Source organism: Dermacentor variabilis, chromosome 1 (genome assembly GCF_050947875.1).
Source record: "Dermacentor variabilis isolate Ectoservices chromosome 1, ASM5094787v1, whole genome shotgun sequence".
NCBI lineage: Eukaryota > Metazoa > Arthropoda > Arachnida > Ixodida > Ixodidae > Dermacentor > Dermacentor variabilis.
Genome location: NC_134568.1, coordinates 26,197,102 through 26,222,312, shown reverse-complemented (window position 1 = coordinate 26,222,312; position 25,211 = coordinate 26,197,102). Strand labels below are relative to the sequence as shown.

The 25,211-nt window shown below is 46.4% G+C and overlaps 1 protein-coding gene and 1 long non-coding RNA gene across 4 annotated transcripts in view; one reads left to right on the top strand and one right to left on the bottom strand.

Moving 5' to 3' along the window:
- Positions 1 to 5,725, bottom strand: part of LOC142570509 (uncharacterized) — a 29,713-nt gene extending 23,988 nt beyond the window's left edge. Inside the window, exon 1 of the long non-coding RNA XR_012825671.1 lies at positions 5,624 to 5,725. This is a non-coding gene — a long non-coding RNA (uncharacterized LOC142570509). The remainder of the gene's footprint in view (positions 1 to 5,623) is intronic.
- LOC142570493 (alpha-(1,3)-fucosyltransferase C-like) overlaps positions 1 to 8,943 on the top strand; it is an 80,637-nt gene extending 71,694 nt beyond the window's left edge. For 2 of the 3 annotated variants that reach the window (XR_012825669.1, XR_012825670.1), the window contains exon 2: positions 7,241 to 8,943. Coding sequence is in view for 1 of the 3 variants with exons in the window: in XM_075678878.1 (XP_075534993.1) it covers positions 4,828 to 4,832; positions 7,241 to 8,456 (1,221 nt within the window). In the remaining 2 variants the exon portion in view is untranslated. Of the gene's footprint in view, positions 1 to 4,664; positions 4,833 to 7,240 lie in introns of those variants that run through there. The other variant, XM_075678878.1, reaches the window with a different exon arrangement.
- Positions 8,944 to 25,211: the final 16,268 nt, after the last annotated feature.

Sequence of the window (25,211 nt, the reverse complement as noted above, 5' to 3'; positions counted from 1 at the left end):
CCAGCATGAATAAGTTGAAAAGGAGCGGAGATATAACTGAGCCTTGGGGGTACCTGCACTTCCCTGGGTTCGTTCTTCGGACTCGAGGTCGCCAACCGTCAGGAAGGCTTGGCGATCGTTCAGAAAGTCCTTCACGTAGTTGTAGGCCCTTTCCCCCAGGTTCAGATTAAGGATCGGAGAAGATTAAGGTTTAAGGATCGACTCGTGAGCGACGTTGTCGAATGCTTTCTCCAGGTCTAGTCCTAGGATGGCTCTGGTGTTTCTTGTCTTGTCGTCAAGGATCTGGTTTTTCAGTTGTAACATGACGTCCTGCGTGGACAGGCGGGATCGGAAGCCTATCATGGTGTGGGCGTAGGCTTCCGTCTCTTCTAAATGGCTGTTGATACGGTTCAGAAAGGCGTATTCCAAGACCTTACCCACGCACGGCGTGAGAGAGATTGGGCGTAGGTTCTCCAAACTCAACGGCTTTCCGTGCTTGGGTATGAGGATAGCCTTGGACCTCTTCCACTGCTCCGGGATGCGGCCTTCTCTCCAGGACTTGTTCATATAGCCCGTGAGTTTGGCGACAGATTTGTCGTCCATGTTTTTGAGCGTTTTGTTGTTAACTCTGTCCGGTTCTGGGGCTGACTTGCTGTTGAGTCCTTGTAGTGCCGTTCTGATGTCCGCCTCACTGAAGTCTTCATCTAACTTGGGACTAGGACTGCCAGTGTACCGGCCGTGCTCGACCGTCGGTCGTTGCGGGAGGTACTTGTCGCAGAGTTTCATGACGATTTGCTTTTCGCTCGCCGCCCCTTTTTCTTTGTGCAGAAGTCTCTGCATGTCGGCTCTTTGCTTGGGTTTGCATTGGGTTTCGCCCAGCAGGTGCCTCAGCAGTCGCCACGTACTTCCATTGTGGAGTTGGCCATCCGCGGCATTGCAGACTTTGTCCCACTGTTGCTTGCTCAAGGTTTTGCAGTGCTCTTCGATTTGTTTGTTTAAGTCGGCTATCTTTTTTCTCAGCTTTCGATTGAACCGCTGGCCTTGCCATCGGGTTTGTATGGATTTCTTGGCTTTCCAGAGGTGGGCGAGGCGACTGTCCATCTTCTCTGTCAGGAAATCGGGAGTGATGGTTTGCGTGGCCTCCCCGACATCCCTGGTCAAGTCTGTGATCCATCTGTCAATGTCACCGATTGGCTCGTCGTCTTGCCTGATATCGCGGTGCTTGCGGAACTTGTCCCAGTCTGTCCATTTGAACCTTTTGACTGGGAGGGTGGTTCCCGCCCGGGGGATCGTGATCTCGATGATCATGTGGTCGCTACCTAGGTCTTCTAGGATGTTTCTCCAGGTAGCCCTCTCGATGTTCTTGATCATTGTTAAGTCCGGTGTGGTATCTCTTGCAACCGAATTGCCCGTACGCGTTGGGGCGCTGGAATCCGTGATGAACGTGTATTCCAAGTCTTGCGAGTCCTGCCATAGCTGTTTGCCCTTGGTTGTGGTGTGGCCGTATCGCCAGGCATGGCACGGCGCATTGAAGTCCCCACCCACTATCAGCGGCTCCAGGCCGGCGAGCTCGGCTGCCTTTTCGAGCAGGGAGAGAAAACGCTGCCGTCTTTTGGATGGGCCACTGTATATGTTCAGTATAAAGATGCTATTCTTTTGCGTTCTGTTAGGAATAATTTTTATCATTATATGCTCGGTCTGCGGGCCTTGAATTTCATGTTCTATAGGTACTAGGCCCTTTCTGATTAGTGTGGCGATGCCCCTATCGTTTTGGAATTTATATAGGGACGAGGGCGCGGTAGCCCGGATGTTGGCCGACGTGCCCACGGTTTCTTCTGGCATTATCACATCGGGTTTGGGTTGGATGTTTCTTACGTATTGTTGTAGGATAAGTTTCTTCCCGGCTATATCTCTGCAGTTCCATTGCCAGACCAATAGCTCTTTATCGCGTCTGGCCATCCTGGAGTCTTGAATAAGGAGCTGTTGAGAAACTGGAGCGGTGCGCGGGGGGCGGTGCCACCGTGGGAACGTCTGAGATTACGGGATTTATATTATGAGTTCCCATGTTTGGCTGTGGTGATTGCGACAGAGACGGTGCCCACATCGCACATTCTTCGAGCTTGACCACCCTGGTTGTGAGGCCGGATATGGCGGAAGACAGATTGCCGATTGCACTTTGTAGTTCGGTAAGCATGGCTTTATTTCCGATCTCGCCTGTTCGGCGCGGCTGGTGTCTTGGCTTTGTACGGCTCGCTTTTTCGCGGGTGGGGTTGCTTTGGGGTCCTGTTCCTCGCCATTGTTGCTCGGAGCAGGAGTACTGACGGGAGTGGGTCTAGGGGGTTGCGCGGGAGGCGCGACCTTTCTCAGTTCGCGTACCTCTTGGGTTAGCTGTTGTACTAGGCTCCTGAGCATGGCGGAACCTTTCAATTTATACAGGTTCATTAAACCGCGCTCAAATTGCCCCAACATGATACAGTTTACAGACACCAAGTGGTTAAAGTTGTCTACGTTTACTTGAGAGTTGCTCAAAAAGGCGGGAAATAGTGGTTTCAAGTTCGGCACGAGGAGAGGCATTGCTCCCGCGGATAAGTGTTTTTCTTCTTTTTTCAGTATTCATTTCAGCAATAGCATGATCCACATGTATCTGTATGCCTCATGCAATACCTGACTTCCGGTGAGAATTTGTGAGAGATTAAGGTTCGTTTACTTTATGTGCGAGATTATTATTTTACGTGTTGCCATATGGTCACGCTGGGCCTTTGGGCTCCCTATGTTGTCTAACGCCAGCCCCGTGACTAAGAAAAGCACGCGCTTTCCGACGACGGCGTAATCTTTGTGCGCTCGACGGGAAAAAAAATGTGTTACAACAATTGCAACAAGCACCGTACATGGCGTAGATCCCATGGCATATCTGGAGACAGGTATTCCCATGCCTGCCATTCCTCCCATCCAGTGCCTCGTCCAGATGTTGTTGCCCAATATAAGTGCTGCATGGGAGGCATAGACCAGATGGGTGCAAACGCAGGGGCCTACCAGATTACGATTTGTGGCAAGAAATGGCGGCGGCCGATATTCACTCGTTTTTTTTTTTTTCGATAAGGCCATAAGCAACGGTCGGGCGTTTACTCGCAGCAAAGGGGACCACATCACTCGACTTGAATTCCGGAGGCAAACATCCCAAAGCCACCTCCCAAGATGGTACAACAAGCCAAAAGGACCTGGTCGTCGAATAACGCCAAAGCTTGGTGACATTGCTTTTTGTCGTGCACGATATCACGAAGTGGCCTACTTTGTTTGGAGCCGCGTACTTAATGGCAGAAGGCACCGGTGCGCTGGAGACAATTGCAACGGCACGCTGCGCACATAGCGCACTAAATGTGACATCGGGATGTGCGTTCCACGCTTCGAACCGCACCACACTAAAAAAAAAACCCTGATTATATTTGTTGGGATGTATCAAGGCGTCAAATAAAATTAGCCACCTTGTGGTTTTTGCTGTAGCCTAGGGGCCCAGCGTGAGCGCATATATGATATATTTGTAAACTAAGAGCACGTTCACAATGAAAGCTATTATGTGACTAATTTAGACGCAGATACGAGACAAATTGAAATTTTTCCGACAGAACACGAAAAAAAAAAAAAGAAATCGGTCCTTAATAGGTTAAGGCCGTTGTGGGTGAAATTGCAGAGCCATTAACTTATATCGTCATTAAATTATATCATCTGGTAATTTTCGCGATAAGCTACAAATTACTGGTGCAACGTCACTTCAAATAAAAGTGGAAAATACAATGAGTTGGAGCAATTACAGACTAATATCTCTTTTATTGCTTTCATCTAAAATTGTCGACAGAGCATTGTATATGTGATTTAATAATTTTTGTAAAGAAATATCATCGTAGGACGACAATTCGTATTCCTATTGGGCAAGTCTACAGAAAGTTGGAGAGCATGGCCTTAGAGATAAAGTACGAAACGTTATACATTGCGACGTGCACTCTGGATTCCAGTACGTTTGCCTCCACGACGTTGTCTGAGAAACATGCAATTAAATATGAGTGTGCCTCAAGTCTCTATAATGGGCTACCCGCCGTTTAAAGGTTCCAGAGAACTCGGAGAGTGTCAACATTATACTAATCCACAAAAAGGGAGATGTTAAAGAATTGAAAAATTATAGGCCCATTAGCTTGCTTTCAGTACTGTATAACATATTCACCAAGATAATTTCCAGTAGAGTAAGAGAACACTTGACTTCAGTCAACCAAGAGAACAGGTTGGCTTCAGGAAGGGATACTCTATAATGGACCACATCCATGTCATCAATCAGGTAATCGAGAAACCTGTAGAGTACAATCCACCTTTCTATGTGGATTTCATAGGTTAGGAAAGGTATTTGATTCAGTAGAAAAACCAGCAGTCATAGAGGCAATACGTAATCAAGAAATACAGGAGGCATACGTGAATATCTTGGAAAATATCTACAAACGGTTCCACGGCTACCTTGGTTCTCCACAAGTAGAAATACAGCTATAAACAAAGGGGCCAGGCAAGGAGACACAATCTCTCCAATGCTATTCACTACATGTTTAGCTGAAGCACTCAAGTTGTAAAACTGTTAAGGCTTAAGAGTGAAGACCAACGGCGAATATATATACAACTTTTGGTTTGCAGATGATATAGTCCTGTTCAGCAACAGCGGCGAAGAATTGCAACAAGTGATAGAGGACCTTAACAGAGAAAGCTGTAAGAACGGGGTTGAAAATTAATATGCAGAAGACAAAGATAAAGCCCAATGATCTGGCAAGGGAACAAAAGTTCAAGATCACTAGTCAGCCTCTACAGTCTTAGATGGAGTACATTTACGTAGGCCAATTGCTCACAGGTGACCCTGATTTTGAAAAAGAAATTTAGAATACAATGAAGATTGGTTGGAGGGCATGCGGTAGACATAGCCAGATCCTCACTGGAAGCTTACCACTATCATTGAAAGGAAAGATGTACAATCAATGCATTCTAGCGGTGCTAACATATGGAACAGAAACTTGGGGGTTGACAAAGAAGCTCGAGAACAAGTTACGGACCGCGCAAGGAGCGATGGAATGATGAATGTTATGCGTAAAGTTAAAAGACAAAGAGAGAGGGGTGTGGATCAGAGAGCAAACGGGGATAGCCGATATTATAATGGGCATTAGGAGAAAGAAATGGAGTTAGGCAGGCCATGTAATGCGTAGGATTGATAACCGGTGGGCCATTAGAGTTACAGAATGGATGCCAAGAGAAGGAAGGCGCAGTTGAGGACGGCAGAAAGCTAGCTGGGGTGATAAAATCAGGAAATTCGCAGGCACACGTTGGAATCAGTTGGCGCAGGACAGGGACCGGGAAATCGCAGGGAGAGGCCCTCGTCCTGCAGTGCATATAAAATAGGCAGATGATGATGATGATGATGATGGGCGTCGCCATGTGTTGTACAAAACTTGATCAATGAATTAAACGCGAATCTAAAAGAGAAAATATTCGCACATCCTTAGTAAAAATAGAAATTATGCTTTGCAAAAAACATTTTCGCAAGCCGTGCCGACAACTATAAAACTGACGCACACGATTACGCCAATGAGATGCAAATATACAATGCGCTCTAACTTACAGGAAATGCTTGTCTACGAGTTGAGCCAGTACTTGTGAACGGTCCATCAACTGATTTATGAACGGGTTCCACCTTTACCCCTTCCTCTCGCTGGGTAGAGCAAACACCTGTAGCGGCAGTTGGGTGTTTGGATAATTACAGATGAAGAAACTTCTGCGTATTTTAGCATTCTAGAGTTGATGAATCAATGACTGCTGATGACAAAAAATAAATTCATATAGCTAATCCCTCTTGATAAACCAACGCTGTCAATAAATATAGTACCAACGGCCAGGAAATTAGCTTTTGGTACTGAAGAAAGCACTGAATGAACAGTGATTTGTAAATATGATGGAAACATATCCTTCAAAATTTGAATGGACCGCACTATTGGATTGGGTTACTTGAATAGGCCGGATAATAAAGCTAATAACGAGGCTCCCAAACTTCCATTGGTTGGATCGCAGAGGGAACGTAGGTCTTTGTCGAGATGCATTAGTTTATCTTTTGAGACAGCAAACATCAGTTCCTTATCTATTTTAAATGACGATAAAACAGTTCAGCGCGTAGAAACAGTCGCTTGTTTTTGTTGCGCAGGTGTATCAAAGATTATTGACTCAAGTTGAGCAGAGGTGAAAAGGAACCCTTTTGCTTTCAGTACCTAACGACAGATGAAATATAATAATTTAGATTTGTAGGTATTCTAGTTGTTATCCATGGAGTGTTCAGAAAACTTGGTAAAGTAGTGAATAACAAATGCTTCTAGTTCATTTTTATTGATACAAGATCAGCTCTCGTGTACTTTGAATGACCTAATAAGTTATGGGAAACATACACCTACAAGGCAAAGCCTAAAGAAATCGTTTACTCCATGCAGGTACGTTATCAGTTAGACAAGGTCGCCTGCCGGGGTAAGATGAAGGTCAAAGATGAAGGGTTTTTACGTGCGAGCAATTTACTTAGCTGTGTAAAGTTAAAATTATTACAAATGTGCAAAACAACATTATTTGTCTTTGCAGGCTAATAACACCGCACTAAGGGCAAAGGACGGTGAAACACAACACGGGTATACTTTCTCCGTGGTTCGTCCTTCGTGCGTTGCTACTAGTCTTCCAAAATATTCAAAATCGTCTAGTTCTCGGACACTGCTTTGTAGTGCTTAACAGTTATAAATTCATCGGCCTACACAATGTTAAAAAACTGATGACTAAAAAATATTCTTTTGTTATGGCACCTCATAAATAGCTGGTTAATTTTATCATGTAGCCCACGACCATAAGACGACGAAGCCGGCAGCAGTGATTATTAGGCACAAAAGACAAATCCATAGATAAAATTATCACCAAAACACAAATAATCTCGAAGGACTAAACAGCCAGAATGACTTAAGAAACAAGCACATGGTTAATATCGTTACGTTTCATGAAGGCACCGAAACAGACTCGCTTTTGGACGTAATTGCTACCAAAATATGTGTACCTCTAGAGGACACCGCCTTTGAACGCAAACCACAACGCTCACGGGCGTCCTAGTGTTCGTTTTAGTGCAACATGTGTTATATGACTTTACATGCAATTACAATTTCTTTGGTCGCGTGCCAACTGAATCTGGCTTTTACTTTTCTTCCACTGGTTACAGGGTCATCTTCGCCCTCCACCTTCCAGTTCAGGAGACACGTGTCATGACGTCCCTTCAGCGTGTATGCTTATTCATGGCGCTGGCAGCACTGTCCCTGTATTACTACACTGTAATGCAGACAAGATACTTAGGTATACCAGAACAGAAGAGTCATTCTTGCACTCCCTTCGGCTCACCAAACAGTAGCATTGACACAAAGGATGTGCCACGGATCATGATGTGGACCAAATTCTTTAGTGATTGGTACGGGACGCTCGACGATGAGAGAATCGGCGAAGTATTGCTGGAAAACTGTCCTGCCAAGTGCCTCGTCACAAATGACCGGCGTTTGATAGAATATAGTGACGCTGTCATTTTCCATGTGCGCGACCTGAAGATGGCAGATCTGCCACCTAAGCGCTTCAGCTGGCAGAAATGGGTCTTCTTCTTGATGGAATCGCCACCACACACCGGTTTCAGAGACTTCCATCTCACGCACGGTATGTTCAACTGGACCATGACGTACAGAAGAGACTCTGACGTTTACGTGCCCTACGGTAGGGTTATACCTCGCGATTCCTTCAATACGAATACGAAGAGAGACTTGAAGGCCATCTGGAAGTCTAAGAAAAAAACCGCCGTATGGATGGTCAGCTACTGCCGCAGCCCCGGTGGAAGAGAACATTTCGTGGCGGAACTGAAGAAATACATGGACGTTGATGTGTACGGTGCCTGTGGTGACCACGCGTGCCCGAAATCCCGAGGTGATGCCTGTTACGTGGACTTCGAGAGCACCTATTTCTACGCACTCGCCTTTGAAAACTCGATATGCGTAGATTACGTCAGCAAGAAGATGTTCAACGTACTGAAGCACAACATTATACCAGTTGTGTTCGGTGGCGCAAATTACAGTCATGTCGCTCCAAAACATTCTTACATTGACGCCCTCTCCTTCGAATCTCCCAAGTATCTCGCCGAGTACCTTATACAACTATCGAAGAACTATACAGAGTACTCTGCTTTTTTCGCCTGGAAAGAGAGCCATGATGTTGTTAGGTGGGACAAAGGATTCTGCGATCTATGTATAAAATTGCAAAACCGTGCTGAACTTCAGCAGCATTCGTCGTACGGTCACGTCGAAGAGTGGTGGTTTGGCAGGCACCTTTGCCGGAGTTGGGACCAGAGGCAGAGTTTCCAGACCGACAAGTTCAATATATCCGGCAGTCTTGAAAATTAGCCCAAATTTATCCAGTTGGCTGCGCACACCAGAGATGCTAGCAAGAAATTACCCAAGCTTTAGGCATTGGCTTTTACGTGAGCAAACACTTTGCTTGGCAAGGACTGGAAATGTCCCTATTAGAACAGTTCTATTCAGTGCCATTTGATTCGTTTAAGAACACTTCCAGGGATGCCAGATCTGCTTTAATTGCTGACAGTGCGGGGAACTTCACGATTTCAAGATTAGATTTACTACAGAGCAAACGTGAGGTGCTGCTTTCTGTGGTCCCCTACATAATTGCATGAATAAGGGCACCCGAACACTTTTATACAGGACAAGAAAACTACGATTCTTTTTCATACACAAACACTTGCGTTGTTACGAATGTTCGTCGAGCTTACGACATGCAGATTGTTGGGTCCTGCATGTGCAGTGGACGAGCGGAAGCGTTATGAACACAGTTGTGATGATGTCATCAGTGACAAGGTGCTATAAAATCGTATGTCTCTACCGCTATGTCGTGTGGTGTATGTTAAAACGGCGATGACGTTTGCACTCAGTCGATGAAGCATTAAAACCTGTTCGACCTGGACCGAGCATAGTTAAGGTGGGACCGAACGGCACAGTTTCTACTTGGCGTTATCTGCTACGGCGAAATTATTGGGGAATGGAATCCGATCCCGTAGACGGCGTAGCCCAAGGATTGTACAGTCCATCACAGCGTCTGAAAGCGCGAGCTATCGTGAGTAAAGAACAGATGAAACTGGCACATGGCGAACGCGCCAAATGTATCAAGCAGCTAGTCGGTTTTTGCATGAGAGGAGTATGCGTGCGATCGTGGCCTAGTCTCGGTAGGCTACGATTGCACTAACGCTCCTCTGATGTTTCTTTTGTAACAGAAGGCAATAAAAAAAACAAGAAGAAGCGATCGTGGTATAGTGGTCAGCGCACTGGGTTGCTGTGCTCGAAGGTACAGATTTAGTTCCATGGCCAGTCGCGCATTTCTTTTTAATACAAAGGTCCGAAAAGTGGCGAGACAAGAAGTACCTGCCTACATACCTCCCGCAAAGTGCTTAGATTCAGGCGTAGAATGCTTCGCATTAAGACTAGATAAGAATTTAGTAACGCTATTCGATAGCATACTTAGATTGTGGTGATTGTGACGTCTCGACAGGTGCGACGCGGGATTCAAGGCCGACCTTGCACCCTCTCACTTACCAAAGTTACGTTTCTATGCCTCGTATTTTGTTGTGTTTCATTTTACTTTCCTGCGATTTCAGGCGCACAGTGACGCAATCGCGTGCGCTCTGCATGCCTCGAGCGTTCTCTTAGTTGCCTGCAAAGTGGGTGAAATTTGCGTACAATGCTATAAAGAAATGCGTGCTTGATGGTGGGATCAAACAGCTTGTCTTTAAGCACGGCAGCCCGATGCTCAACCATTTGGCCCCGATCGCAAGTATGGTTCTCTCGAACCAAAATCGCTCTTTGAAACAAATGGCGCGTGCATGACGTGCCATATTCTCGCAATATTCCCTCATCGCTGCTAGCGCTTTGGTAAGCTGTGTTAAAGTACATTGCCTTCGGGATCGGCCCACATTTTTTGTCAGGCCAATACCTACAAAGTGTGTGAGGGCCACCTATAACGCTATCGCGCTGACTGAAGATATATATATATATATATATATATATATATATATATATTGAGAAATGCGGATTTCCATTGCATGAAAAGAGAGCGGCTAAATATGCGTCACTTAGAGTTATTTTCGTAACAAAATCCGTCAGGTAATATACCTGCGAGGGAATATATTACGCCGGACTTGAATGTAAGTCGATAAATAGTCCACAGCATCGATATCTGTAAATCTTTTATCGTCTGTTATTGTTGCCTGTGCAGGATATCAAGCCCGATACACTTGCTATTTGAGAGCATTGCATATCAAATTGGTGCTATGGTGGAGCTTATCTTCCGGTAAACAAACACCGTGATATCACACGCACGAAAAACAAAAATAAGCAGAAGGAGCAGCTTAGTAACTGCGTCTACAATAAATATTATATTTGCACGAGCCAGAAAACTTCTTATTTATTTATTTATTTATTTATTTATTTATTTATTTAACACACTGCCCCTAGCGCCGACAAGGCCTTTCAGAGGGGAGGGGGGGGGGGTTACAGACTGCATAATTTGAAATGATGAAAAGCAGCATAGCGAAAAGCGATTAGCATCAAAAGCAACAACTTAACATAGTGCATCAAATAACAAGCACAAATTACTAGAATACGAGAATGTAAATATTTACAGCAGGAACAAGAAGACAGAGTTGCAATTAATGGTGGCAACATGGTCTGTTAAGCGATTCCATTCGGAAAGCGTGAGCACAAAAAGAAATAATTTGTTTTTTGTGTGATCAAATCGTGGAGAGACGTAATGGGGTAGAAATATATAGTTGTCGCTAAGTATGCCCATTCTAGAAGGAATATATTGTGAAAACATTTAGTCTTGATTTATCCCTCTGTTCTTCGAGCGTATCCCATCCAAGGCTCGCCTTCGCAAGGGACACGCTATAAATGCCCCCTCTGATTGTTAAGGTCAAGCCTTATGGCTAGATTCTGAACCCTTTCTAGTTGTCTTATGTCTTTTTTTAGCCACGGGTCCCATAGTATACAAGCGTACTCAAGTATATACCGGACATTAATTGGGTACAGTAGCTGCTTAGTTTTTATTGGGGATTGTCTTGCGTTTCTTGGCAAGAAACCTAAACCAGGCTTTGGCTGTGACATAATGTATGTGGTAATCCCATGATCAATTTCTTCATGAAAACACGTGTAGGTATTTGAATTGGTGTACTGGAGTAATTTAGTTGCCATTTATAATATAATTAAACTCACGAGTAATTTGTTTTCGGGTAAATGACTTCATACATTTAAATATTGTTTATTCCATGCGATAACTGATGTGTTTATATTGTACCATTCTAATTTTTCGATTAATGAGTGAAGAACGAGGTCGAAGGCATTTATGAAATCAGTAAAAATTCCGTCAGCAATGAAACATGCATCTAGTGGACTTGCCAAGTCACGTATCAGTTCTGTGAGTCGGGTGACACGAGAGCGGTCGTTACGGAAGCCATGTTGTTGGGGAATCAGCAAGGAGTGTGCATTCAGATGTGCCATATGACATTAGTAAAGGAACATGTTCAAAATAATTTACACACCACACTAGTGAAAGAAATTGGGCTGCAATTGGAAACGTTGTTGGGAGGACCTGACTTGCGCACGGGAACAGCGTTTGCCACTTTGTAGTCATTTGGCAGCACTCTCTCGTCAAACGAATTTGGAATATCACACACAATTACTTGGACAATGGACGGGAACAAAAAGAAAAATTTAAGGGGACCAGTAGTCTGGTCCAGCTGTTTTCGATACGTCTAGGTCCTTTAGTAGTAATCCAATTCCACGCTAAGTAAATGTTATGTCACCCATGCATTCCGGGAATAACTTATCAAGGCGGCGTAGGATTGATTTGATCAATTATTAAATTATATTGGCCCAAGGGCATCTAAGAACAAAAAGCGCCGGAACATGTGGCATAATTCAGCAGAATTGTTAGTTTAAATTCAATACAAAAATTTTAAATGAAAGCTGTATAGAGACATACGCGTAAAGTAGACCTATACCTCACCTAAGTTACACCTCACCTGTGAGGAATAATCTGACAATTAGGACGGAAGGACACAATTTCTAAAAAATTAAGCAAGATAATTAAGCACACTCTTAAGGTTAAAAAGTGGATCCTCTGAATATAATAATTGGGGATGAGGGGGTATATGGCGCGAGTATAATTCCCTAAAATGAGCCACTCATTCTCGGTGCAGTCCAGGACATTCTCTGAGGACATGCAGAGTGGTCAGGCTCTCTCCGCAGTTTCTGCACGTCAGTGGATCAGTCGCTCTGAAGAGGTAGTTACGTGCACCATAGGCGTGTCCTATTCTGAGCCTCGCAAGGGTGAGTTCACTGAGTCTATCGAGCTTCAGTTGGAAAGATTTGGTTGATTGTCGTTTCAATAGATGCAGCTTGTTTTCGACTTCCTTGTTCCATTCAGCTGGCCGGTGCTTACGTAGCGCCATATGTACAACAGGTTTCATGTCCCCACCAGGTACCCAGCTTACATCAATCGTGTCCCGATGTGCCGCTTCCTCAGCATTTTTGTACCTCATTTCAGTGCCTCCGATTCCAGAGTTGCCTGGAACCCGACACACGACAAGAGCAAGGTTTAGTTTATATGCTGCATGAACGTGTTTACTAACTGAATTAACGAAAGTTTAAATTAATGCAAATAAAAGTGGATGAAAAACAACTGACCAAAGTGGGATACGAACCCACGTCTTCGAGATAAACAGAGATACTGCGGCCCCCCTTTTTCCATCCACTTTCTGGGCTATTTATGTTTTAGTACTAGGACTAATCCTGGGAGTGTTAGCCAGCGCCACCACTCACAAACCTAGGCGGAGGATGTCGAATATATCCTTTCTGCCACAGGCGTCATGAGTACGTGATCCATTTGAGTGGCGGCAACTGGTCAATAAACCCACATATGCTACCTGAAGACAGCAATGTTGCCGCATTCGCCGGAGGCATAGTTCAAGTAGTAAAACATAAATACCCCAGAAAGTGGATAGAAAAATGGTGCTGTGGTAGCCAAAATGGTAAGAGCATCGCACGCGTAATTCCAAGACGTGGTTTCGTATCCCACCTGCAGCCAGTTATTTTTCCAGCCACTTTCATTTCCATTAATATAAAATTTCTTTAATTCAATTACTAAGTAGAAGTAACTTCCCCTATGTAGTGCTTGGTCTCTTTGTTTGTTGGCTTCTTATGATACCATTAATAAATATCAGGACCCTCGGTTCCGTTTGATCTCGCTCATGAATGTGTTTAAGTAACTTGTTGAAAACAGGATTTCGGCTAGCGCCACAGTACAGGGCTTTCGGAGCGCTTAAACAATCAGCTTACACTACAGAGTTTTGTTGGTTGCAATGCACAATGGGCTGAACAGTGATAAGAATACTCTAATCTTCCGAGGTAAAGATGCGGCTATGGTTATGCAATGTTTTAGATTTACAAATGTTAGTGCTATCTGCACATAATACTGAAGTTGCAGACTTTGAAGCATTAGCGAAGAAAGCGATAGATCTATACTTGTCTTCAAGGGCGTCCCACAGGGAACTTCCCATCTCCCTTGCTTTTTAACGTTGCCACAGCCAGCCTTCCGGATGCACTGAAGGTAGGTTGGACGGCAGTTAAATTGTTTACCTGCGCAGATGACATCTCCATTTGGATCTCGAGGTACCAACACGAACGTTTGGAGTGGATAGCCCAGGGCGCAATCTTCGTCATCGATCGCCACTTATCAACAGTTGGCCTATCATAATCAGCAGAAAAATCTGCCTTCATGCTTTTCCCGGGAGTGAAGCCGAAGTCAACACTCCTGTTGCGGAATATTCGAGGCCATCCAATTCGCCGTGCCACTAGTGGTCGATTCCTGGGCATCACCGTCGACAGCAAGCAAATATGGCGCCGCACAGGTGAAAGTGTTGTGGCTGCATCAGTGCAAAGATTCAACGCACTTCGTCCCGGGGTAGTTGCGCGTCGGGGAAGGAATCCTATGTCTATATTTAAACTGAATGCTGCACTGAAAACAAGCCGCATTCTCTATCAGCTCCCGCTGATATCACCATCACCGAGCCAATTCGAGCACTTGGAGGCAGTGCACAGGAAGGTACTTCGCTTGGCGATGTTAGTTCCTCAGGCGGCCTCAAACAAGAAAGTCAGTAATGAAGCAGCGTCTCTTCCACTCCACCTTTTGGCATCTCAGGTCTTGCTGACTTAGCTATTAAGGCTGAGCGAGTCCCCCGCAGGCGCGGCGGTTCTCCGGCGGTTAAGATCAAGAACTCGCTCCCATTTGGGAGCAAGTTTTTGATCAGGCGCTCAGATGTTCAGTGCTCCCATGTGGCGCTGAACATCTTTCGATATTTAGGATTGGAATGGGGGGGCCTAAACGGTGTCGCCTCCAGCCGCCATGATCTTTATCTGACGTTACCTGCTGCCTCAGTGTACCCCACTTACTGGCGAAATGCACCATTTCAACTGCCAAAGCAAGGTTTCTCGTGCTAGACAACTTGAGCACAGCATTTCAAAGCCACCTACAAGTGTACACGGATGGGTTGGCGTGTGCACAAGCAGATAGTTGCGCAGCGGCATTCTGCATGCCATCCCTCAATGTGCCATGCTCAACTGGCCGCCCGCACCGCGTAGTTTCATCTGCAACAGTAGAAAGCACTGCAATTACCACGGCCTTGCGAAAACTACGCACCTATTTCGCACGTGACGCCGTGGTGCTAACATAGTCAAACTCAGCGTTACGATTCTTAGACGGCGGCCTACCTCGAGAGAAGTTTACAAGGCAATATTTGGCCTGATCAAAGTTCTAAGGAGCAAGGGATTTAAGGTGAAATTTCAATGAATCCCATCTCACGTCGGAATTGAAGGAAATGAAAAGGCTGACGGTCTTGCACGCCTAGCGCTTACACGTGTCCCAAAAGTAAGAGCGGCAAATATTTTTCAGAACCCCAAGGATGCAATCCGCATTCATTTTCGGGCGATACACCAGTCTCCGCGCCTAGCCTGTGTGACTCATGGACTTACTCTGGACGAGGCAACGCTGTTGTACCGCATCCGAACCGACTGCGCGTACACGCCGGCTTGGTTATTCAAGACTGGACGATGCGCTTCCTCGCTCTGGCCATTCCTTGGTGATATCAACGACATGGAACATTTCATTTGGCTATGCCCGTAGTTCGACACAAAAAGAAAAGCGATGATGGAAAACCTGCAAAAGAATGGTCTTTGGGACAGGATCTTTGAAGTAGTCGTTTTCCCCGGAGGGCCCGCAGCTTTCAGGAAGAGAGTGGAACGACTGCTGATTGCCTTCATGCGAGGCACGAGGCTCTTCGACACCTGGTGACCCACATAGTGACACTCACAGGAGGCTGAAGCGGAACATTTGCCGGCTATTTATGCCAGGCTAAGGCCACCTGCTGCAACACCACCACCACCATGAAGGCCCAAAAGATGTTGCTGGATTAGGGCACTGACAACTTTTTCTTGCTATCGAAAGGACAAGTCACAGGCTACTGGACTAGGCTCCCCAACGCGGGATGGGTTCAGTATAGTCAGTTTCCTACAGATCTGTGAAAGCTATTCCAAAATTTTCCGCAACCGATTTTACTGCTGACGGGTATGAAAGGCCCTAAGGGTTAGACGAATACCAAAATGGTAGACAGGATGAAGTAGCTTAAGTGCCGTCTTTGAAGCTGACTGGTCATCATTGCATCCATAGTCAATGCGTGACAAGACAAGGCCTTTAAATAGAGGTAGGAGATAATACCTATCTGTTCCCCTCGACTGGTGAGTTAAAATGTTTAGAAGGTTCATAATTTTGAGACATTTCAGCTTCACCTGCTTTATGTGCTGGACTAAGGTTAGTTTGGCATCGAAAATTACATCCAAAAATGTTTGTTCTTTTGTAATGACCAGGCTTTTCCCATTCATCACAATGCAATGGTCAGGAGATGCCCCTCTGCACTTGGAAAACAGCACACAAGTAGTCTTTTCTCCATTGATTCAGAAGCCCTTCTCGTGTTTCCATTTGTCGAGCCGATTAATAATTTATGTACATGCATCTGGCGTTCGCGTATAAACAGGTTGCAAGATTTGAAGCTGATTCGAATTTCGAACACAGAGACAGAATAAGATATTGTATGTGGGATAACAGAACGAAGAGAGTTTATTTTAATAATGAAGAATTTGCAGATTAGGGCCCTCTCCCCTCTGTGGTACACCGTTTTCTTGAACAAAAGTGAGCGATAGCAATCTGCCAATTCTTACGCGAAAGTTTCTTTCACATAAGTAATTTCGCAAGAATTTCAAAATACTACCACAAATTCTGTACGACTACAGGTCTTGCAGAGTACCGTATCGCCAGGCAGTATCCAATGCATTCTTAAGATCAAAGAACACGTATTGACAGCATTGGTTGAGTACAAATGTATCGCGTATATATGACTCGAGGAGAACAAGGTTATCGGTCGTAGACCTCAATCTTCCGAAGCCAGATGGGCATGGGCCGAATATACCGTTATACTCCAAGAAGCACTCGTAGATAAGGAGACGGTCAATCATTTTATCAGACCTTTAACACGTCATGAGTGCAATAGGTCTAGAACTCTTAACTAAGGAATTGTCTTTGCCATGTTTGAGTATCGATAGGATTATTGCCTCTTTCCAAGCTGAAGGTATATGACTGTAAAAATTCTAATGTAAAGGCCTAAGAGGTAGTTTAGGCTCTTATCAAGCAGATTTTTCATAACCTCGGACTTTATTGTGCCAGAACCTAGTGATGAACTGCCACAAGAGCCTAGGGAAAGCTCTAGGTCATCGAAAGCTAATGGTTTGCTATATCCCTCTGATGAAGACTTGTTTGGACGCAGAGTTATATTTTCAGCAATTCCTTTAGGGTTTAGAAACTTTTCGGAATGAATGTTTGAACGTGGTATAAGCTCAAAATGCTCTCCAAAAGTTTTCGTTTTGTCTTTTATTGTATCACCGCATCCGGTGACAAGTGAGTGAAAACGTTATTCGAAATGTCTGGCGATTTGAGCGGGGTGGTCCATAAACACCCCAGCTTAGGTGACGGCCTCGAGTCCTTGGACGCAGGCTTCTTCCTCGGCGTACCGGACAGTCCACAGTTGGTCGGCGAGGTCGTGGCTGAGCAGGGCCGCCTCCCAACGCGCCCCTCGGTTCGAGACTGCAGTCTTGAACCGAAGGGCGCGTTGGGAGGCGGCCCTGTCTACCCCGTTTGTCGGGGACTCCTGCTGCTCGCTACCGGTGCATTCCCACAGCATTTGCTGCAGCGTCGCTTTGGTTCCGCACTCGCTTTACCCTCGTCGGAAGAATAAAGGTCGGGGTAGCAGAAGCGAAGGATTGCCGGGTTCGGATACATGCGTGTCTGCAATTGGCTGCAGGCAACCGCCTGTTTCTTGTTCACTTTGGCTTGCGGTGGTAAGTATTTGCATCTGTTCAGTCTGTAGTGTTGCGTGATGTCTCTGAAAGCTGTCATGCGATCCCCCCCCCCCTCCCCGTCCAGTCTTGCTTCGCTGTCGCGCTGTCGCGCTGGGCGAGACGCCGGGATGGCCGGCGGGCGCCGCCGCTCGGCATGTAAGTCCTCGAGCCGCGGCGTGGGCCGTCTCGTTGTCCAAGAGCGGAGGGTGCCTGTGGGCGGGGGTCCATACGAGGAAACTGTCACTTCTGCGACAAAATATTGCCGTCTTGAATTCGGAGAATGTGGGCTGCTTCCCAGGATATCCGGCCGCTAGCGTAGTTGAGTATCGCTGCCTGCGAGTCGCTTATTATCACCTCGGCGCCCGTGGTGGCTATCGTGAGGGCCATCGCCGCTTCCTCGGCCGCCTCCGTCGCTTCCGTGCGTATTGTCGTGCTCGCGATGCAAGTTCCGCGGTGGTCCGTGATTGCGATCGCGAAACCGCGTCGCCGCTCTTAACGGGCCGCTTCTTCGTAAACGGTTTCTTTGCTGTTGCCGTATTTCTTTTACGGGTCTCGCACGCGCTTGTTGCGCCGGCCGACGTGATGAGCCGGGTGCATGTTCTTGGGCAACAGCGAAACGACGATGCGCTCGCGAATCGGTGTGGGTATTGCGACCTTTTCGCCGTGCTGCGTGTGGTAGCTGATGCTCAGCGTCTCGAGGATGTGTCGTCCGGTTCCGGCCTTTGCCAAACGCTCGTACTGCACGACGTTGTGCGCTTCGATTATCTCGTCTAGGGTATTGGGTAAACCCAGTTCGAGAAATTTATCCGTGCTAGTATTTATCGGCAATCCGATGGCACGTTTGTACGCTTTTAGTATGATGTGGTCTAGCTTGGTTCGTTCGGTCACCTGCCACTTGAGGTAGGAGGCGACGTACTTTATGTGACTGGTTACGAACGCCTGTACCAGGCGCATCGTATTGCTTTCCTTCATTCCACTATGTCTATTTGAGATCCGTTTCAGCAACAGGATCGTTTCATCGACCGCGCGCTCTAGCCTGCGTACGGTTTCGCCCTTGTGGCCGTTGGACGACAGGTGCAAGCCCAGTACCCTAATGTTGTGAACGTACGGGATGACAGTGCCACCCGATGTGACTCCTCTAACTTCTTTGCCTGCGCGCTCGGCTGCGGAATCGGCGTTTTTAGGTTTGCGGCCCCTGCGCGTGGGTCAGTATAGCGGAAGCTCCGATTTGGCCGCTGAGCATTCAAGGCCCGTGTCGCGCATATACTCCTATACCGCTTCGACGGCCGCCTGCAACGTTTGCTCTACGCCACTGTCATTTTCCTCGGAAACCCAGAGCGTGATGTCATCAGCGTACAAGCTGTGGTGGAGGCCTTCTATCTGTGCTAGTTTCCGGCGTAACCCGAGAAGCACGAGGTTAAAGAGCATGGGCGAGATCATGGAGGCCTGCGGCGTGCCCGTGCAACCTATGCCTATGTCTTGCGGTTCCAGTCCGCCGATCGCTATGCGGGTCCGGCGACCAGTAAGGAAGTCCGGTATGTAGTCGTACATTCTCTCGCACTGTCCAAATGTTCGTATGCTTTCAAGTATCGTGGCGTGTTTCACGTTGTCGAGCGCCTTTTTGAGGTCGAGCCCGAGTATCGCTTTTATGGATTGCGTGGGATTGTCTACGATGTGGTGTTTGAGTTGAATCATGGAATCGTGGAAAGGCCATGGTGAAACCGCAGCATCGTGTGCGGTAGCATGTCTCGGTCCTCGAGGTAGTTGGTAAGGCGAGCGAGGACCGCGTGTTCCATGACCTTGCCGACGCAAGGTCATGGTCGAAGATTGTCGATCTGTACCCGTTTGCCCGGTTTGGGGTCATAATTATGCGCGCCATTGTCCACGAGCTCGGTATCGCGCCCGCGTGCCAGCACCCGTTAACGTAATCTGTCAGCCGTTCTATCGACTGGTCGTCAAAGTTAGGAACGTTTTATTGGTCGCCCCGTCCATGCCCGACGCCGATATTCTGTTGAGCTTGTGTAGTACCGCCCTCACCTCTGCTACGCTGAAGTCCTCATCTAGCTGTGCGTTACGCTCCCCTGACTTAACGGGTTCGCAGGGCTTCTAGAAAGTTCGCGGACGTGCATTCGTAGTCCTGTACTAGCCTGTTGATTTTATGCGCGTGCGCTGATTTTGTCTTCTCAGGATCCAAGAGGCGCCGGAGGAGGTGCCATGTCTTGGCTATTCCTAGCTGGTTCTTCATGCCGTTGCACATCTCCTCCCGTTGCGTTTTGTATACCTTCAATGCGTGGTCTTTCTACGTCACTGTTTAGTCGTGCTATGCGTCTGCGTAGCATTCGTAACAACCTCTATTGCAGGCCGCGCTTGGCTTCCCAATATGTGTAGGAGTTTACTAACTATAACCTCGAGATCTGCTTCCGACAGGACTTCCCGCGTTGCCGTTTCAACGTCCCCCCTGAGCGTCGCGGTCCAGCTCTCGATGTCGTCGATTGCCGCGCTGCCTCGATTCTGCTCTTTCCGGACTTTGCGACTGTGACAAAGGAAAACATTTTGGCGTTGTCCTTTTAGTTTAAGTATCCTGTTATATACTTTGCTCGCATCCGTGTACGAAATTATAGAGGACACGTGATGTGTTCAGCTTTCTCATTTGGATATTCGGCACATACGCCGGCCATTTGCTCTGCATCGTTTAAAATTTATTCGATTTTCTGCTGTTGGGTAGCGAGAAAAATGATCCATGCTTTGTTCTGACGTTTCTTTGCAAGTTCACAGTCTTTGTTCCATTACAGTTTAGGATTAATTTTATTTGTGCAGGACTCATTTATGCAGTTTTGAGCCGAGCTGAGGATGGTCTCACTGATATAGCAGGTCATTTCCTATACACCTAGGTAGCCACACACCTTCCAGGCGCAGTGAACATAGCTTTTTAAATTACGACCAGTTTGCACCATGAAGCCGCCATGTTTTGGGTACGTTGGTCCCTCGTGCCATTTCGTTTTATTTAGGAGTGGTGGGTAATGCTCGCTCCCGTACAGATTATTAACAACACTCCATTCTAGGCATGCAATAAGGCATGCTGGACCCTATTGCTAAATGTACACATAAATACGTGTTGTGTACATGTGGCATTGTAAAAAGTTGCCTCTGTCTTGTTAAACAGACAAGCTCAGGATCACAGAAGAAACTTGTCTATTGCCCGACCTTTCGCATCACATCTTGAGTCGCCGCAGAATGTGCTGTGAGCATTGATATATCCGAATATCATATAAGGTTCAGGGAGTTGGCCAATCAGATTTTCAAACTCTGCTGCTTCACAGAATCAGATTTTTTTCCTTTACGATGGTTGCAATTATTTTTCCTCCCTCTTCCAGCTAGGGCAGTTCTGTGAGTAAGCTGGATGATCTCCATTGAAATTCACACATTGCGCAGGAGCGTTGCAGTTATCATAAGGACGGTCGTTGGCACTAGACTTGGCGCATGCTTTTTGCCTCTACATGATTGTTATGCATGGCCGAACCACTGACACTTGATGTACTGCCTCGAACACGCTTTCGGTACGTAGGGTTTGACGTTAACATTCATATATCCTTAGTCAAGTGAACTGGGTGCAGCACTCGTACCACATGTGAGTATCACGTGTTTCTTGGGTATCTGTTGGTAATTTCGCCGAAGTGTGATTCTTTGTACCCTAATGACGTTCTGTTCTTTGAATCCTTCGAGGAGCTCTTTGTCATTACGGCTCAGGAAATCTGATGATATTACTCCCCTGCTTGCGTCGAGTGAGCGATTTGCGGAGTATTTCACATTAATGTCACCGATACTCGGGAGTTCAGCGGGGTCTTGAACTTCCTCTGTCTTTGTATATTCGAGGGGGAGGCCTCCGCTTGTATCTTTGAGGCTTTGTAGGCAGGTCCAATCATGTTTTCTGTGCATTTAGCTACTATGATAGATGATAGTTTTCGTATATTTGTGTTGCCTTCATTGTGAAGGACATGGCACTTTCGGAAGGTGTCTTCGTTTTGTTTCAAAAAGAACTGGAAAGTTGCTTCGCTGCTCCCTCGTTTTAAGGGCATGCAATCGTCAAGGGGGGAAAGCTTTTGCATTTAAACCGTGGAAAATTTGACGGCGACAGTAGTCTCCTTCCAACGATCCCAACAAGGTGTGTGTGCGTGTGTGCGTGCGTGCGCGCGTGTGCGTGTGCGTGTGCGTGTGCGTGTGCGTGTGCGTGCGTGTGCGTGCGTGTGCGCGTGTGCGCGTGTGCGCGTGTGCGTGCGTGTGCGCGTGTGCGTGCGCGTGCGTGCGTGCGTGCGTGCGTGCGTGCGTGTGCGTGCGTGTGCGTGCGTGCGTGTGCGTGTGCGTGCGTGTGCGTGCGTGTGCGTGCGTGTGCGTGCGTGCGTGTGCGTGCGTGTGCGTGCGTGTGCGTGCGTGCGCGTGCGCGTGTGTGTGTGTGTGTGTGTGTGTGTGTGTGTGTGTGTGTGTGTGTGTGTGTGTGTGTGTGTGTGTGTGTGTGTGTGTGTGTGTGTGTGTGTGTGTGTGTGTGTGTGTGTGTGTGTGTGTGTGTGTGTGTGTGTGTGTGTGTGTGTGTGTGTGTGTGTGTGTGTGTGTGTGTGTGTGTGTGTGTGTGTGTGTGTGTGTGTGTGTGTGTGTGTGTGTGTGTGTGTGTGTGTGTGTGTGTGTGTGTGTGTGTGTGTGTGTGTGTGTGTGTGTGTGTGTGTGTGTGTGTGTGTGTGTGTGTGTGTGTGTGTGTGTGTGTGTGTGTGTGTGTGTGTGTGTGTGTGTGTGTGTGTGTGTGTGTGTGTGTGTGTGTGTGTGTGTGTGTGTGTGTGTGTGTGTGTGTGTGTGTGTGTGTGTGTGTGTGTGTGTGTGTGTGTGTGTGTGTGTGTGTGTGTGTGTGTGTGTGTGTGTGTGTGTGTGTGTGTGTGTGTGTGTGTGTGTGTGTGTGTGTGTGTGTGTGTGTGTGTGTGTGTGTGTGTGTGTGTGTGTGTGTGTGTGTGTGTGTGTGTGTGTGTCGTCTACATGAAGCGGTTCAAACACCCGGCTTAGGCTAAACAACGAGGATGCCATAATTCCCCTACTTGGCTCAGCCGCGCACGGCGCACGGCGGGAGGGTCCGACCCCATGTTCGCTTGGGGGTCGGATTGACAAGATTACCAAAATCATAAAAGCTCTGAGGAAATAAAAAAAAATCAAAGTTATATGGCCCCCACATCCCTGTAGCTTCTCAATAAAAGCAGAAACCACGGTATTGTGTAGTCTATGAATTATTACATACAGAGCAATTATTATTCGAGTAAACCATTGTAAACCATCTCGATTATTCTTAAAGAGTGCTTTCTCGAAACGCGTGCCTACAATGTAGTAATACGTACGCAGTAAACTCACCCATCTGATTTGGTAGATCATGCATTCATGAAAGAGCTAAGAGTTCCTGAGAAAATTTGTTATTGAAGGACACTGTGTTCATCCGGATGTTGCATGCCTGCGTGTTTCCCCGCAAGGGATGCAGAGAAGAAAGACAAAGGTGCTCGCAAGAGAAAATTAACAAAAATTGGAGATGGGGAAAGACCAGTTATCGTGACTTCATCGATAGCATACGTTTTCTTGATGATAGAAGATATAAGCGGGATTTGAGTACTTAATTTATTATCTTGAGAAGTTCATATATATGGAAACAATAAACATTCTTGAATAGTGAAGAGATCTGGTTGTAGTTTCCACAATACAAAAAGAAATTATTCTTGTCCTCACGATAATTCCGAATGATTTGTCTTAGTTTTGCCAGTGGACGCTACGCAACAATTTCACTGTCTATGCAGGTATGTACAACGATATGCAACCAATAATGATGGAAAGCCTTCTTGGCGCTTTCAGGGCAATTTTCTGTCGGGCTGGCTATCTAACCGCTTTGGTGGGTCGATGCCGAAAATAGTGCAGTCTAAAAATGTGGGTCAAATTCTCCGATAGTGCATTATAATATTGTGGACCAAGCCCGAAAGTAATGCAGTCTACAAATGTTCTCATAACCTCGTTCACGACGCTCTCAAAAGCAAAAAAAAAACTCATTTAAGATTTAGCCCAGTTTATTATGTCTCAAAAGAATGCTGTTAACTGGCTATTGATCGTGGATGAGTTCTTCCCCACTTTTCTATAACGTTATGAAAGTATATCTAGCCCTATATATTCACTGCCGTGCAATAAACGACACAAAAAGGCAAAATTTACGGTGCGAAATGTTAAAATGGGGGAGCGTTGAAAAAGCCCAGCAAGCGCTCTGATTTTACTTTATGTGACATAGACAACAGGCGTGTTCCCTCATCAATTAAAAGTTGCAAGGTTACCCCCAATTTATAAGGGGGTGGCATGAACAGCTTGTCAGCATCAGTACATACTTACGACAATGTTTAAAATTTTTTAAGATTGTATTCCTCACAGGTTGTTATCATTTGCTAATCAGCGCCACATTATTACAAAATATTCACGTGGTTTTCTGAATTCGAAATCTACTGAGCAGGACATTATTGCTAACCGAAAATAAAATCATTGAAAACATGGAAAATATTTGATTTACGTTTCGCTGATTCTTGGACATGGAAAAGTTGTTTATTCCCTACATTATGACATATTACTACAGAAACTCTCAAGGCATGCCATACGCGGGCTTGCACTTGAGCATTTAGAAAATTACTTTCGCAACCCGTATTAACTGGTACATATTATAACTTCTACATCAAGTCAGCTTCAGTTAGTCCTAGTACTTTCTTAAGATTCCACATTGGGTCCTTTCTCTTCCTGCTCTACGTGAATGTCAATGTCTGTATACCATCTTCCCCACAGCTGGCCATGCATGCAGACGATACGAACGTATTCTTTACACCACAACACTTAGGAACACTCCAGAACAAAACGCTTATGAAACTTGTCCATCGGGTGTGTGCAACGGGATTATGCACCAGTGCAAATCCTGCTCTCCTTTGTCCTCCTTTCAACACCTCTGCGCCAGGGAGAGGCTTCTCTCCGAATTCCTCCGTGTGAGCTGACCCGACGTGACCTACGCTCACCACCTTTACGCCAGGGAGTGGTTTCTCTCTGTATTCATCTGTGCTGGCTGACCAGTACGCTGACAAAGTCCTCTACCCGGTAACAAGAAAGAATGAGGTTGACCGGATGTTGTAGGATGTAAGAAGACCAGCAAGACGCCACAGACACATCTTCCCTGCCCTTGCGTGGAGGAGCACGCAGGCTGGACGTTTCTGTATTTCTTGTCTTGAGCGCACCGCTCACCTGTATGGACGTATTAAACTACTGGTATTTGTTTTACATCAGCTCCTCTTCCCTGCCGAACCTTCTCCGATGGTCAAACTACTTTGAGCTCCAGACAGACGATGTTGAAGGTCGCCGAAACTCCGTCGACGTAGCGTCTGGTGCCAGCCCATAACAACTCTTAATCAGCGAAAAGGCATGGATCTCGTCTACCAAGTCGCAACTGAATGCAGCGTTTGCGAGGGTCTACGCCGGATTCTTAGCTGCAAGGTGGTGAGCGGGGGATTTTCTCTGCGGAGTATTGTCAGGTTTTGTTGAAGGATTAGAACAGAACGGGTAATTCGAGCTATTGTTGTCGCCTAGTTAGGTTGCGGCCAGACAGTTATG